The 15,288-nt window shown below is 39.4% G+C and overlaps 1 protein-coding gene across 1 annotated transcript in view; it reads left to right on the forward strand.

Annotated features, from left to right (window-relative positions):
• RBM27 (RNA binding motif protein 27) overlaps positions 1-15,030 on the forward strand; it is a 60,972-nt gene extending 45,942 nt beyond the window's left edge. Inside the window, exons 15-21 of the mRNA XM_073651280.1 lie at positions 2,300-2,374; positions 4,536-4,691; positions 5,296-5,400; positions 5,532-5,723; positions 7,154-7,240; positions 7,963-8,073; positions 10,875-15,030. Of these exons, the coding sequence (XP_073507381.1) occupies positions 2,300-2,374; positions 4,536-4,691; positions 5,296-5,400; positions 5,532-5,723; positions 7,154-7,240; positions 7,963-8,073; positions 10,875-10,958 (810 nt within the window). The 3' untranslated portion in view covers positions 10,959-15,030. The remainder of the gene's footprint in view (positions 1-2,299; positions 2,375-4,535; positions 4,692-5,295; positions 5,401-5,531; positions 5,724-7,153; positions 7,241-7,962; positions 8,074-10,874) is intronic.
• Positions 15,031-15,288: the final 258 nt, after the last annotated feature.

The raw sequence follows: 15,288 nt of genomic DNA on the forward strand, positions 1-15,288 counted from the left end.
AAAAGAAGTAAAAAAAAATTAAGATACTTTGCATATAAATTGGCCTATACATGTGTGCTCAATAGCCAACAAGGTGTACCACCTCTGCTGGGACCCTAACCTAACATGATACCTCTTCTGGACTACATACAGCTAGTAGATTTCCTAATTTTCCTTGCAAGAAATTGGGCATTGCTAGTGCAGGTGGTGGCAGCTGCCTGTTGAACAGTATTGAAGTTGTGCATTTCTAGACTTAAGAGGTTGTCGAGTTTAAAGGGGACCTTATGCCAAATTTTTAATGTTAAACTGGTTGCACAATGTAATAGTGGATGCAGAATAAAACGCTTTTTTTTTGTTTTTGTTTTGTTTTTTTAATTTGCCTCTCCGTTGCGGAGACATTAGCAATCCAAGTATTTGGTAGCTAGTGAGAGCATTTTTGTTAAAGGTAATCTGTCACCAGGTTTTCACTTTGTAATCTGAGGGCAATATAATGTAGGGGCAGAGAGCCTGATCTCAGGGATGGATCACTTACTAGGCTGTGTGCTGGAGTTTTACTACAGGGTGAGTCATTTGCTGCTTTACCTGGAGAAGTTGCTGTAACTTCTAAATGAGACAGTCCACCATACTGAAATTTGGACTGTACATACTTTGGTAGTGAGAGTGCGATCAGCCACAGCGATGAGAAACCTCTTCATGCCGAGTGGTCTCGCCGACTTGTCGCCCTGCCGGTCGTCTCCACTATGAGATAGACTTGCCGCACACCTTTCTGCACATCGGTAGTTTGTGTGATGGTAGTATTTCACTCCTACCGAATTCCTTCTTCATTTGTTAACAATGTACAGATATAGTTTGGAGAAGGCGTGTTTTTATTGTGAAAACTTATTGGAAAACTGAGTCCTTAAAGAGGCGCCAAAGTGAGTTACAAAAGAAGTTTGAAATCTGCGGTCGTTGGTGAATAAGCAGGAGCTTTACTGGATAGGCATGATGGAGGACGTCTGAAAATGTCTGAGGAAACAATTCAAGATGTGAAACAGCGACTTCTGGTATCTCCACATAAATCGTTGCACAGGCCTTCCCAGAAGACAGGCATGTCGTATTCCACATGTCGACGAGCGGCCAAGAAAGGTAGTGTTCACCCGTACAGAGTCACTGTCGTCCAGGAATTGAGAAGGCCCGATCAAGGGAAAAGCATTAATGACAGATTTTTTCCTTTGGGGCCATTTGAAGGATCGGGTGTACAGTAACGAGCCACGAACAATACAGGCCCTCCGAGAGAACATACAGTGAGAAATTCAGGCTATGACCCAAGACTTCCTGCACAATACATTCAGCAATATGGAGCGGCGCACGCAGGCGTGCTTGGCTGCGAGCCATGGATATTTTCAGCACCTGCTTTAAAACGGTCATGAACCAAGTTATGTACAGTCCAAATTTCAGTATAATAGATAGTCTCTATAAGGAAGTTAACACCATTTTGTGAATCACCCTGTACAATCAAGTGTTTTGTCAGCAGATTGTAAATGGAGGACTACAAGTGGTGCTCTTCTATGTGTTTACACAAATTAACTTTTTTTTTTTTTTTGCTTCAAGTAACTTTAGTGACCTTTTTATAAACTATTTTAGTTTCCCTGTTTTGTTGCAGAAATATTACTTGGATAATGTGTTGCGTAATTGTGTGAGTGAAGCTCCAATGCCTTTAGGTTTAAAGGGGTTCACCCACTGCATTTTACAGTCACTGTATAGGTCATGAAAATATTTGCAAAGTACTTGGTGTAAAAAACAAAACAAAAACCCAACTGATCATATGAAGTTATGCCATTTTCTTGCATAGTATGGTGCCACCTAGTGTTGAAAGTGTGTATAGCAATGTACAGTCCATCTATTGAGCTCTATACTGCTGAGCAGCCAATAGAAATGGCTTTCTGCCTTCCCTTTGTGTTGGCTGCTGTGTAGTGAGCAGGGACTTGCTCTGCAGGTAACTGGCTATGGGGGGAGTAACAGAGCATGCGTGACCGGCCCTCCACTCATTAGATGTTCCTGTAGAATGCTGTATACTTTATCAGCCAGGTGGTGCCATACTATGGAATTAAAATGTCATAACTCTTTACTGGATCATTTACTAGCTTGTAAGCTGCACATTTGTTTTTTTTTTGTTTTTTTAAATGATGTATGTAATGGATGTGATAAGTAATGGTGGGACAACCCCTGTAATCCAACATGGAATGCATAGAACAAAAGATGTCATTTGGGTGAACACTCTTGCAACATAAAATGAACTCTTAAACCTCTCAATTTAAAATGAACATACTTTTACTTTCAGGAAGCCTTAAAGCTCCAACAAGACATGAGAAAGAAGAAGCAAGAAATGTTAGAAAAGCAAATAGAATATCAGAAGGTATGTGCTCCATGTGCTAACCTGATACAAGCTGTGTCTCAGGTTCACCTTTCAGGCCAAGCTGCCTGTCCTCTTCATACAGTCTTAGAAGGTTTGATATTGGGCACTATATCTGTCTAATCCAAACCTTTACAGTAGCACTCCTCCAAATTTCTATTTTTCCCATATAAGATGCAGTTATCATTGCGTTTGTATGCCAATATTTTACGTAAGTTGAAAATTTACTTTTCATTAAATTTACCAATGTTTTACACCATTTTTTAGTCCCTACAATAAAAAGTAAAATAAGAAAATTAAGCATGGGTAAACAAACCTATGACATGGCGTACAGCATATTTATGAAATGTTTTCTATAAAAAAAATTGCAAGAATCATGTGCATATTGGTCTACTGCTTTTATCTAACATTGGGAAGGCTTAAAAGGTGATACTGGTATAATTTTCTCTATATATAAGGTGTGACATTTAATAAATATGGAGTGGCAGAGTTGAAGTGAATAAATGGAGCAAATTATGCATTTTTTTTTAAATTGGGAGCCATAAAACTCATCCGCAATATTCTGGCAGTGTAAGGCTATGTTCAGACTGGGCATTTTTTTTCAGGTTTTTTTTTTCTGCAGCAAAACCTGATCTCTTGACATGAAAGAAGTTACGTCAAAAACACAGGTTTTGCTGCGTTTTTCAGGATCCCAAAGTTCAGCTTTGCTTCCACCACAGAAGCATGAACACAGGTCACCAATGCAAGACATATGTGAAACCATATTAACCAGAATTACTTATGTAACAGTGGGGGGGGGGGAGGGGGGGGTGAATTGTTCAGGAATAGTTTGCTTAAGACATTGGCAGTGCATTGAGTTTGTAGGACACTATTTTCACACTATGGTCTGCCACTGAGTTGCTCAGGATTGTCCAGTCTCACACCTAGGTCAGCCAATGTTTACACTGTACACAGCACTAATTTAATTAACCTGTCCTAATCCAATCTGCCATCTCAGGTGACAAATACAAGATGGTAAAGTCACAAAAATAAATTAGTTTCACATACTGCTGTACTTGCTTTTTTTCACTAAAATGCTTCAAAACCTGATAGCTATATTCACACTAGGCATTTTTTCAGCGTTTTTTCACCACCCATTACCTCCAATGGGTGAAAAACGCTGAAAAAAACACTGAAAAAATCTGAAATGACCTGCTCTATTGTGCAAAAAAACATGCAAGGCACAAAATACTGATGACACAAAAACCAATGTGTGTGCATGAGATTTCTGAAAACTTGAGCTTTCCTGGTACTGTAAAATGCAGCTGAAAATTTGCATGAAAAAACGCCAGGTGTGAACATAGCCTAATTTTGTTTCTTCCCAGCTAAAGTGCATCCATACATATGGAACCTTTCATTATGGTCTGCTATTTCATTTGTACACCAGTGTGACTACCAGTCTAGTACATGTGCTCCAATGTAGACCTTTCAGCTCTGTCACCCCTCCTGCCCACCAAGATCTGCCCTTCTTGTTTCACTGTATGTTCCCCACGCAGCTAAAACCATCATGCCTGCTTTTTCGAAGAGTGGTGATGTATCTTTATTGCTCCAATGTGTGCCTCATAATATTTGTATAACTGGGCAATGATCAAGTAGAGGAGTCCATACATTGATTAACTGCAGTTACAAAACACCCCTCCTGACTATACTTTCTAACTGCTGTGTGCAAAGCCTAGTGTGTATCCTATAAGATGCAGCTTAATACGGTTTTCCGCCTGTAAGAGTTGACAAGAAGAAACCTATCTCAAGCAAGAGACAGTTTAAACTGCTTTACTAGCCTACACTGAGAAAGCAGTAATAGGTCTCTGATCTTATCGCAGGCTTCCCTTAGATAGGACTCACAGCAGGTGTAATGTGATGATACACTTTCCACATTGAAAAGACCAGAGACATCTGCATTAAGTGAAGTATATTAAAGGGGAAGAAGGAATCAACATGTTAGACAACCCAGAATTGGTGTATAAGGTAAAACTCGTACACCTAAGGAACAATTTAGAGGGTCAAGGGAGTATCTTAATAGCCTAAATTCCACTATATATGTGAAAAATGGTGGAGTGCTTCTTTAATATCTGTATGTAATGTGCAACTAAAATGTGATATGAGATTTTTTTTTTTTGATCTGAAGATGTTGATATCAAAGTTAGAGAAAAACAAAAACATGAAAGCAGAAGAGAGGACAGAGATTATGAAAACTCTGAAAGAACTTGACGAGAAAATCTCTCAGGTCAAAGATGAGTTGAAGACATTAGCTGCTCCATCTAAAGTCAAGTCTAAGATTGAGGTAATGTATACAGAATGTGTGGCCGCTTTTCTTACCTTCCTTCAATATGGACAAGTGATGGTCCCCTAAATGTAGGCCTTCAGCGCTCCTCTAGCTGACATGGTAACCTTCATTCCGCCATCACGTCATGGGAGCCCGTGTTCACATGCTCCTGCAATATCCATCAATCCATTTAAATGCCCACGGTCTTTGATTATATATTTATAGATAGATACTGTAGATAGATAGATAGCAAGAAATCCCACTTATTAAACCTGACAGGGCACACCTGTGAAGTGAAGACCATTTCCGGTGACTACCTCTTGAAGCTCATCAAGAGAATGCCAAGAGTGTGCAAAGCAGTCATCAAAGCAAAAGGTGGCTACTTTGAAGAACCTAGAATATAAGACATATTTTCAGTTGTTTCACACTTTTTTCTTAAGTATATAATTCCACATGTGCTAATTCATAGTTTTGATGCCTTCAGTGTGAATGTACAATTTTCACAGTCATGAAAATACAGAAAAATCTTTAAATGAGAAGGTGTGTCCAAACTTTTGGTCTGTACTGTATATCTCGTGATGTGTTTGTCACTTATAAAGTACTGATATGCCCCTTCCTGCAGGCACAGAAAGAGCTTTTGGACGCCGAGATGGATTTCCACAAGCGACTATCCTCGGGAGAAGATACAACAGAACTAAGGAAAAAGCTCAACCAGCTACAAGTTGAGGTAGAGCAGTGTGAATTTTATTTATCAGAAATATGTACATTTATTAATTTGTATAGCTTTTTATTTTCACTAGATATGACTATAACATTTGTGCTTACAAATCTAACCTGACTGATTTTCTTGTATTCAAGGCTGCTCGATTAGGTATCTTACCTGCAGGACGGGGAAAGAGTATGCCAGTGCAGAGCAGGGGCAGAGGACGTGGACGCGGAGGAAGGGGAAGGGGCTCACTTAGTCACATGGTTGTCGATCATCGCCCCAAAACAATATCTGTTGCAGGCTTTTATGAGAAAGAAAAAGAAGAGTTGTTACAACATTTTGCTGTAAGTAAACACAAAGATGGAGAAAAACTGTTGTGAAGGGCCACAATTGTGGAGTCACAGACTTCTCTCCTTTTTTCCAATGCCCTGACCATATTCTTAAAAGTCGAAGGGGTTACTAGCAGCCCCGCAGACTTACTAGAGTTTAGGCCACCGAAGATGTAATTAATTTGTTTAACCCCTACCCGATGTAAAACTTAAACACATGTGCTATGTCTGGTTTCCTTATGTGGAACGGGCTCGGAAGCCGAGCCTGCACCATACCAGACAGATGGCAGCAAATATTAATATCTGGTATCCGCCTGTAACTACAGCAATCGAGTGCATGTTGATCTGTGTAGTTCAATCACCTAAATGTTGGCAATTTATGGCTGTATTTAAATAGCATGTTCGCTGGTTTACATAGTCGTCACCAGCTTTCTCAGCCAATGGCGACGGCAGTGGGTTGTCATGGCCACCTGAGGCCTGGTAAAGACTAATATATTGCAATATATATATATATTTTATTTTATTACTTCTATTTTTTACTTTTTTAAATGTGTATTAAAAAAATTCAGATCATAACTTTTTTTCCCCCATTAAAAATAAGGAAATAACAAAATACAACATTTCTTATCGGTAGATCTGTAAAAGTCCATTCAAAGTATAAAATTAACCCAATCTGTAAATGCAATTAATAGAAAAGAAATTGAAACACCAGAATTGCAGTTTATTCAACAGCACTGTAAAAAATATTTTGTATAAAGAAATTAACAAATCGTTGTACATACCCCAAAATGCTATCAATTTAAGCGCCAGCTGCTACACAGAAAAAACAAGCCCCTGCATCGATGGAAATATGAAAAATGTTACAAGTCTCGGAAACTGGCTTTACAAGTTTTTTACGCATATCCAACTTTTTTTTTTTTTTCGTCACTTATATTTTATCTACTTTAAGTTTAATATCCTTGTAATTGTACTGACCTGGAGAATCATGATGCCAGGTCATTTCTACCGTATAATGAGCGCTGTAAAAACAAAACCCAAAGAGTGATTTTGGAATTGCATCCTTTGTGCAATTTTACTGCACTTGGCATTTGTTTTCTTATTTGCCAGTACATTGAATGGTAAAATGAATTGTACTGTTCAAAATAGCTCCAAAAAAACAAGCCCTCAAATGTCTACGTGAGTGGAAAAATTAAAATGTATGACTCTTGGAAGAAAGGGCGTTAACGAAGTGCAGAAGTGGAAGTTCGCCATGTCGGGAAGGCTGCACTAATTTAATAAATCTGGCCCTTTTTAACCTGTGGTGTAGGGACTAAGACTGGTGAATGAATGAATTGATGATCTCAAGTCTTTACCAACTGATTAGTTAATTTAATTTGCAAAGGACACAATTTTTACAGTTTCTAACCTCCAGAGTTTCTTTTATAGCTTTTTGTGTGTATTTACAGAAATTTGGTGATCTTGATGAATTAAAGGAAGAGGAGTTTCCCCCAACTGTTATTTTAACATTCAAGACAAGGCAAGAAGCAGAAAATGTAAGTAAGGAGATTGTATCTGGCTCGAAGAATTGTGATTTCTCCCAAAATTGTCCCAAATGTGCTACTATTTTTGCTTTTGAGTCAGTGCAGTATAGATTAAGAAGTGTACAGCTGGTGTAGCACTTCGACTATATAGTTCCTGTAGGGAAAAACCGCCTGTAAAATTGATTACAGCCCGTAAAGACCTTCCATATCGGAACCATTCTATTCAACATGAAACGGCTTTAGAAAGACCTGCGGTTTCTGTATGGTTTCACAATAATGTGTTACACCGATAAATTAGAAGTCAAGTTCAATATAAAAGAAATGTAGTGGTAATAATATGCAAGCTTTCATTTTAAACCACTAGAGGGCGGTCTTTCAACTTCCAGTCTCCGTGATGAATCCTCTTTTTCTCGTGCGAGCGTTCGATAGTATCCAGGAGGACATGTATCTATATATTTTCCATGCTGTACTTGACATCGTAATATTTATCAAAGATTTACTAGCTACAGTGTAATTATAGTTATAACTGAATACCAGTAAAGTTTGCACCTATTGAGTCGTGTTGGAAATATAGAAATATCGGTTCGATTGGTTACGTGATAGGGTCCAACAGTATGAAGTTCGGATGCAGAGACTAAGCCTGTATTGTAGTCCTTGGCAAAATTCCTTCTTAATAATGAAATGTTATTTTTGTTGGGATGACTTTTTTTGTTTGTTTTTTGTTTTTTCTTTAGGCTGCTAATCAAGGTTCAAAGTTCAAGGGTAGAAAGCTTATAGTATGCTGGCACAAACCGAAAATGCCCTCTATGTCCACGGAGGTTGAGGAGGAGGAACCAAAGGAAGAGGTATGATAAATGTGGCTAAACTGGGGAATGGTCCGACCCTTTAAAATATGAATTATAGAAGCTATATCATTCTTGCTTGTTAATTAACCACTTCCCGACATAAGCCATAATAGTACTTTTTGCTTTGAAACGTGTTCCCGCAAATCGACTTATATGGGTATTTCCATCTCCACGATCCTATCCCAATATGTCGTAGGTGTAATAATAATAATAGCAAATGCATCCAATTAGAAATGTAGTATAGTTCTTCTGATTCACTGTCATTTACCTCCCGCAGGACATTGCAGTAGATAAGGTATCCATGGTTACGACCACAAACAACTAACTGGTCACTGAGTAGGCGCAACCATGGATACCTAAGCTACCGCAAAGCTGTGCTTATGGGGTTAGCGACATAGTGAATCAAAAGAACTATACTATATTTCTAATTGGAGGTATTGTGCTAACATTACACCTGCTACATATTTGGATAGGATTTTGGAGATGTGAATACCCCTTTAATGGTGGTGTCATAGTGATCATGTCAAAAATATATTAACCCCTCCACTGCACCGCCCCACAAAATAAAGAATGAAAAATGTTTCACCATTAAAAACTCATATTTTTATGCAATTACAAAAATAAAGTACACAGATTTGGTATAGCCGTGTTAAAACCTATAGTGTATTATACCTGTCACCAGTTTTGTCCTATATGAACTAAAACTATCACATTATGCAGCTCCTGTGCTGCATTCAATAAATGCTTATAAACCCCACCCTGTAGACTCCCCAAAAATTTATTTAATTTCACCCGTGCTCCATGGTAATCTGGTCGGTCCGGTCCGATGGGCGTGGTTTCGGACCTCTCCATCTCTGCTTCCGGTGCTGTTCGCCATCCTCCTTTAATTCACGTGGATGATGCCTCACTTCATTGCCCTACTATGGGTGCATGTGCACTTATGTTTTTGGCTGTGCCTGCAGTAGGGTAAAGCAGATTGCCCTGGCACGAGCCACAATTTTTGTGCGCCGGCGAGTGCCGTTATTCTAATTTGGCATTCACATCTATGTAATTGCTGCAGTGGAATGAACCCACTGAACAATTTACGGGATGCGTGGGTACAATGTACTGGGAACAAAGTTGTCATGTTTACAATTTTCTCTCTCTCATAACTAAGTAAGCGGTTGGTGTTGCAAACATCCATGGAGTCAAAAAGTCATTACACCTGTAGATGAATTCCCAGAGAGTTGTAATTTCCAAAATGGGGTCACTTAAGAGGTGTTTCTGAGATTCTGGCACCTCAGGGGCTCTCCCAAAGTCAAAAGCACACTCTCTTCCAGAGCTTTTCTGTGCCCAAACAGTAGTTTCTGTTTCAACACCTCACACCTCAGGGGTTCTGGTGATATGACATGGCACCCGCAAACCATTCCGGTAAAATCTGCACTCCAAAATGGTTCTTCTTACCTCCTGAGATTTGTCATGTGCAGTACATGACAGTACAAGACAGCATTTGGTAGGAAAAAGTTATTTCTTACCACATGCTGGGTGTTGGCATACTCTAGAGAAATTCTTACAAATTGTGGGTTCAATTTTCACCTATTCCCCTTTGTGAAAGCTGAAAAATTGGGGCTAGAGTAAGCTTTTAATTAAAATGTTGTTTTTCATTTTCACTGCCAACTGTTTAAAAAAAAAAAATTCTCCTAAATCACCAATGAGTTGAAGATTCTCAGCTCAAACTTTAGATTAATTTCTTGAGGGGTATAGCTTCTAATATGGGGTCACTTGTTGGGGGGTTTCAGCTGTTTTGGCATATTCAAATGCGGCATGGTGACTGCTATCTATTCGCATCCAAAATAGTGCTCCAAAAATCAAATGGTGCTCCTTCCCTTCCGAGCCCTGCCGTGTGCCCAAACATTAGCTTCCAATAATGTATGGCAGGGGTCCCCAACCTGTAGCTTGAGAGCCACATGTAGCTTGCCGGCCTCTGATGTGTGGCTCGCGGCTGTCTGCCAGCTTGGTGCATTAGCACCAATGAACTTCTTTCCTCCCAGGAGCCTCTGGCTATCAGTCATGGGGGGTGTGCACAGTGCGGCTACAGTCACGGCTCACAATATTGTGAATGGCAGCTGTGAGCACGTCCTGGCATATTGACAGCTTGATCTGCACAGATGTCCTGCAGAGCTCGCTGTCAAAATGCTGGGGCGTGCTTACAGCTGCCATTCACAATATTGTGAGCTGTGACTGGCTGCTCTGTGCACGTTTCTGGATGGAAATAAGTTCATTTTCAGTTAGGGTGCTTTCATGCTGCGCTTTGTCATGCGTTCATTGGTCCCGTCGGGGCTTATGTCCAAATACACCCTCCTCCTTGCGCAAAACAGGATTCGGGTCTATGCGTCAACGGGGCCATTGACTATAAGGGTGCTGCTGGAGTTGACGTGAGATCTGTCGTTCCTCATTTACGAGCGTATACGCCTATTGGAAGTGGACACCCAGACGTAGTTGACTGTGTCTGAGGGCCTGCCTACAGTATGTCTAGACACCCAAAAATGATGCACGGCAGAACACATGGTGACTCCGCCTGCACCATTATAGTCAATGGCCTCGTTGACTCATACGCCTGAATCCCGATTTGCTGGAGGGTTCAGACGTAAGCGCCAACTGCAGCACTGAGCGCAGTGTGAAAGGGCCCAAAGGGTCATGATAGATAATACTCTGCTGTTTTCAGAATGGGCCTGCTCAAAATTCTACCAAAGCAGAAAGTTCCAGTCTGTCACCTAATTGTCAGCTTCCCCTCAACCCCCCCCCTTTTTTTTCGTCACCAGGAAGCAGAGACGTCAGATACCTTTCTTCATGAAGATGATGATGAGGATGAAGACGAAGATGAGTCCCGTTCCTGGAGAAGATGAAAGCACCATAAATAAACAGAAAAATGTACATAAAAGTTAATTTTTTTAAGACGTGTTTACTGACATTTTTACTATGGTAACATGAGGAAGGAAGAAAGTGTGAACCCAAATGAGCCAATTATTTTCTCTTAGTCACAGGAAGTAAATCTCTTGATTGTGTAAATCATTGAATGCTTTTTCTATGAAAGCCAAAGGCTAGAGACTGTTTGTGTTTTTTGTCGTTCTGTTTTTTATTTTAATATACATGGTCCTACATAGAGAGTAGAGTGAGAAATATTTTTGGAAGTCTTTAAAATTATAGTTTTATGAAATTGCTAGAAGTCTACCCACTTTAAAAAGATGCCCAGCAGCTTAGATATTTATGTCCTGCATCCCATAAAGTGCAATCCTTTTTCAGCCATAACCCTGCAAACGAACCTTCGGGCAATAATCTACAAGACTAACATGCTTTATAATTTGGTCACCCACGTCATTGCTTCCGCATGCTTCTAAGGCTTTGACATGAACACCAATAACCTGACTACTTGTGCCAAACTTGGCTTTCTGTACTGCTGTATGAGCTCCAATTATTAGATTGTCTAGCTTTAGAGTGCATATACTAAGTGTACTTTATTCTACTCTGAACTTTAGTTTTGTATGTATCATCTGCCAAAGGATTCTTTGCCACCATTGTCACTATATCAGCAGCACATGGTTCTGAGTGCTAGGCTAGGTTCTGGCTAGTACAGGTCCAACAACTTCCCAAGAAGAAATGTCTCAGGTCTTGGTTTCTCCCAGTGATGACCGTGTTCCTGTTGGATGGGGGGTCTACACCTCTTGGAAATACATGGTCATCAAGAGAACCTGTTACAAGGGAGAAGTATTAACTTAAAGGCTGGGGTAGTATTGCAAATACCACCTATATTTATTACACACTAAGCAGTAGGTGGTGACAAGTTTGAGCCTCTGGGACTGAGGCTCTTTTCACTTTGATAGAACCGCTGATACAAAAGTCAGCAGGATATGGCAGTGCAAAATCTCCCTTCACTAATGCAATGTATGTGTCAGAAGGGGAAGAAATATACACATGGAGTAATGCAGTCAGGTCCAATCCTAGTCGTAAGCTGTATATTTATACAGTTGTGATATGATTGGCTGCTTTGCTCCTTTCTATTTTTTTTGTTTTGCTCTAGTTTTCATAATTAAAACCTATTGATTTTAAGAAGCGAGTTTCTCCGAAACCGCGGTCACTGCCAGGCCCTCATTGGCATTGCCGGTGATGTCTTGAAATCTTTATATATGATAAAAGGCAAGAGAAGGGGAGGGGGGACAAAAGATTTATATATTATGTACAGATGTTTTCTTAAGATGTATAATTTTGTACATAACTTTCTCCTTTTGTGTGTAGTAAGTTAGCAATTTGAATAGATGCCCGAAAGTTTTATTTTTTCTACCAACAATAGAGAGGAAAAGAAGACCAACCAAATAATTGCCTGTGAGCAGCAAGCCCTTGTCTCTGTCCACAGCTACAGCAAGCTAAAGCCTTGTCACAAATAATCCTATAGTTTTCATACCAGTCTAGACTTACACAGCTCCTGTTTTACGGTATAATGTTTGGAAGCCTATACTGTAAACTATTGAAACGATATACCAAGTCAGTCTCTTGATCCTATGGTAAACCACCTCGCAGTATTGTTTTTCAGGATGATGTGGCGTTAACCTGAGGACCTGCTATGTTAAGTCGTGGTACCCCTATTTAATGCAGCTGTACTGAAATGTCTTAAAGTTTTTTGTTTTTTTTTTCACATTTCTTTAAAGGGTTCTATGGACATGCGACTTCCTTAAGATAAGTCATCGATATCAGATTGGTGACAATCTGACACCTCGCACCTCCACCGATCAGCTGAGGAAGAATAGGAGCTGTGCCCAGCACCGTCCAGTACATGGTGAATGGAGCTGCGCAGTGCACCTCCCTTTAATGTATTTACATCCAGGCGCCGTCGAAGCTGATTGGTGGAAGTTCCCGTTATTGGACTCCCATTAATCTGATCACCTATCTGAAGGAATATCGCATTCCCAGAGAACCTCTTTAAATATGAATTGCTTGAATGCAATTGGCATATTAATATTTAGATATTGATGGTATGTTCCTGTATTGATAGCATTGAAATGCTACTCCACTGTGGGGTGGACAAAGCGGTTTCTTCACCTTTTTTATACAGATGAGCAGTATGTGAATGTATGTGTGTACGCACAGAGACCACCATTTAATTTTGATTGCCACTATTGCAATTTAGAGTGCCTTACATAAAACAGATCACCATTTTACATGACAAGTTTTTACTTTGTCTCTGTAATATAAGCGCAATTTTTCAAGTTAACCAGGGGAAACTAAGTGAACAGCTGTTCCAATCCCAAAGTATAAGCCCTACCTTGTTACATAATTAGTATTACATGGAAGACCAATAATACGATGTATGAATTTAGTTATGGACTTAGACTGCTGTCCTATGGTTCTGTGTTGGGAACTGAATTTTTGAAACCAGTAACTAGTTTGGTCAAGTTAATTTTGCATTTCAGCAAAGCCTTTCTTGAAAACATAAAACATTGGGAAATGCTTTTCTTAAAGATAATTATCTAAATATTTGGATCCCACATGCAACTGTACTTTGGCAGCCTAACGCCAGATGTATACATGCAGTTTTTGGTTCAGTTTTATTTAGCCAAAAGTGAATCATAAGAGGTGGACCGGTATGAAGGAAAATCTTCAATGTGGTGTTTTTTGTTTTCGGGAGGGGGGGGGGGTGTGCTAAAACTGCTTTAAAAATGTCACCGAACACTACATGCATAAATCAGTAAAATGTGTTTTTGGTGTAGCGGTTTTAACTTTTTTGAAAAAAAAAAACACCAAAAAACTTGCCTAATAAAACAACATAAAATGCTTGTACACAAGACTTATTTTTCAAAAAATAGTGTAAAGGAAAAGTGAACTTTCCTTTGGGAAGTACTTAGGATCGGCTCTTGTTTTTCATAGACACATTAAAAAATAATAGCAGCTGCTGTGGGCAACTTCACTTTTCTTTTGTACTATTTTGATACATTTTCATTTCTGTACCATAGACATAAAAAGGTATAAAGCTGGGCAGATGGAATTGCAGGCCTCCATCAGCTAGGGCAGTAGTCTCTGGACACTGGATGGGAGGCTTATGAATCTCTTGCCTTGCGGGATCCCCGATGGTGAGCTTACGCCAGCACTGGCTAATCAAAAGCTGTGCTGTGGATCCTGGAAGGTAAGATTTGTGAGCCCTGTTAATCGATCTGCCCCTCTCTAGAAATGGGTTTGTGTAGAATTCTGATCAAGTCCTCTCAGCTGTTGATGAATGTTTGGGTTGTATTCTGCATGTTTGACAAAACATGCATTTTTTTTTCATATTTAAGGCTATTATATGTTTTATGCCCTTTGACAAAATTGTATAAAAATGTGCAGTGATAAACAACTTTGAAATATGTCCACTTCATTGTTAATATTCTTGTATGTATGCATCTTTCCTGATGACAGAAAATATTGGAATGCACCAGCTTAAGAAACAAGGGCATTTATTAAAAAGGGACTTCATCCCTCGCTCTTCCTCAGGCTTGTTTCACAAGTGTTCTAGCTAGATAAGCTAGCAGCATCATTGCGATCTGATGTGTGTACAGGCCAGGATTTGTTGTCCTAATACAAGGGCAATAAATGAGCCAATATTACGCATATGTGAAACAGACCTTGGAGAACTCATGTAGAGGATCATGTGGGTAGGTTTGGTTCTTCTGATGTACAGTATACTTGTATTATAGTTTTTACAATATTGTGAACTTGTGTCATAGTATGATAGACAATATTGTTGAATTTCTAATTGTTTATACATTTAAAATCATCCTATGTAATGTTTGTTTTATTGACCTTTTTTTTTTTTCAAGCTGAATTTCTTAAAGCATGTTCACTTTTGCAATAAAGAAACATGGTTCAGTGGTTCAAAACAAAGATATCAAGGTGAAAAAAAAAGATTAAAAAAAAAAAAAGAAAAAAAAAAAAAGAAAATATTCATATAAATATACTACACAGTCACTGAATTTGGAACGAACAAGAACCACTCCAGAAATTTTACAGCTAAACATGTTGTCGTGTCACTTTTTCAGATCGTGTGTGTTTACATTGGGTGGGTGGGAGGGCTAGCTGCAGTAGTTTGTGAAGGGGAGACTGATCAGTTGTTTCTACTATTAGCGATGTGCCACCACTTTGTCAACCGCAGTCTATCATACTTTGGTAAGCTCTATTACCAATAGTTTTTTTTGTCCGGGTGAGCAGTAT

The sequence above is a fragment of the Phyllobates terribilis genome, unplaced genomic scaffold (assembly GCF_046119375.1).
Source record: "Phyllobates terribilis strain yellow unplaced genomic scaffold, ASM4611937v1 Scaffold_11__3_contigs__length_659146591, whole genome shotgun sequence".
NCBI lineage: Eukaryota > Metazoa > Chordata > Amphibia > Anura > Dendrobatidae > Phyllobates > Phyllobates terribilis.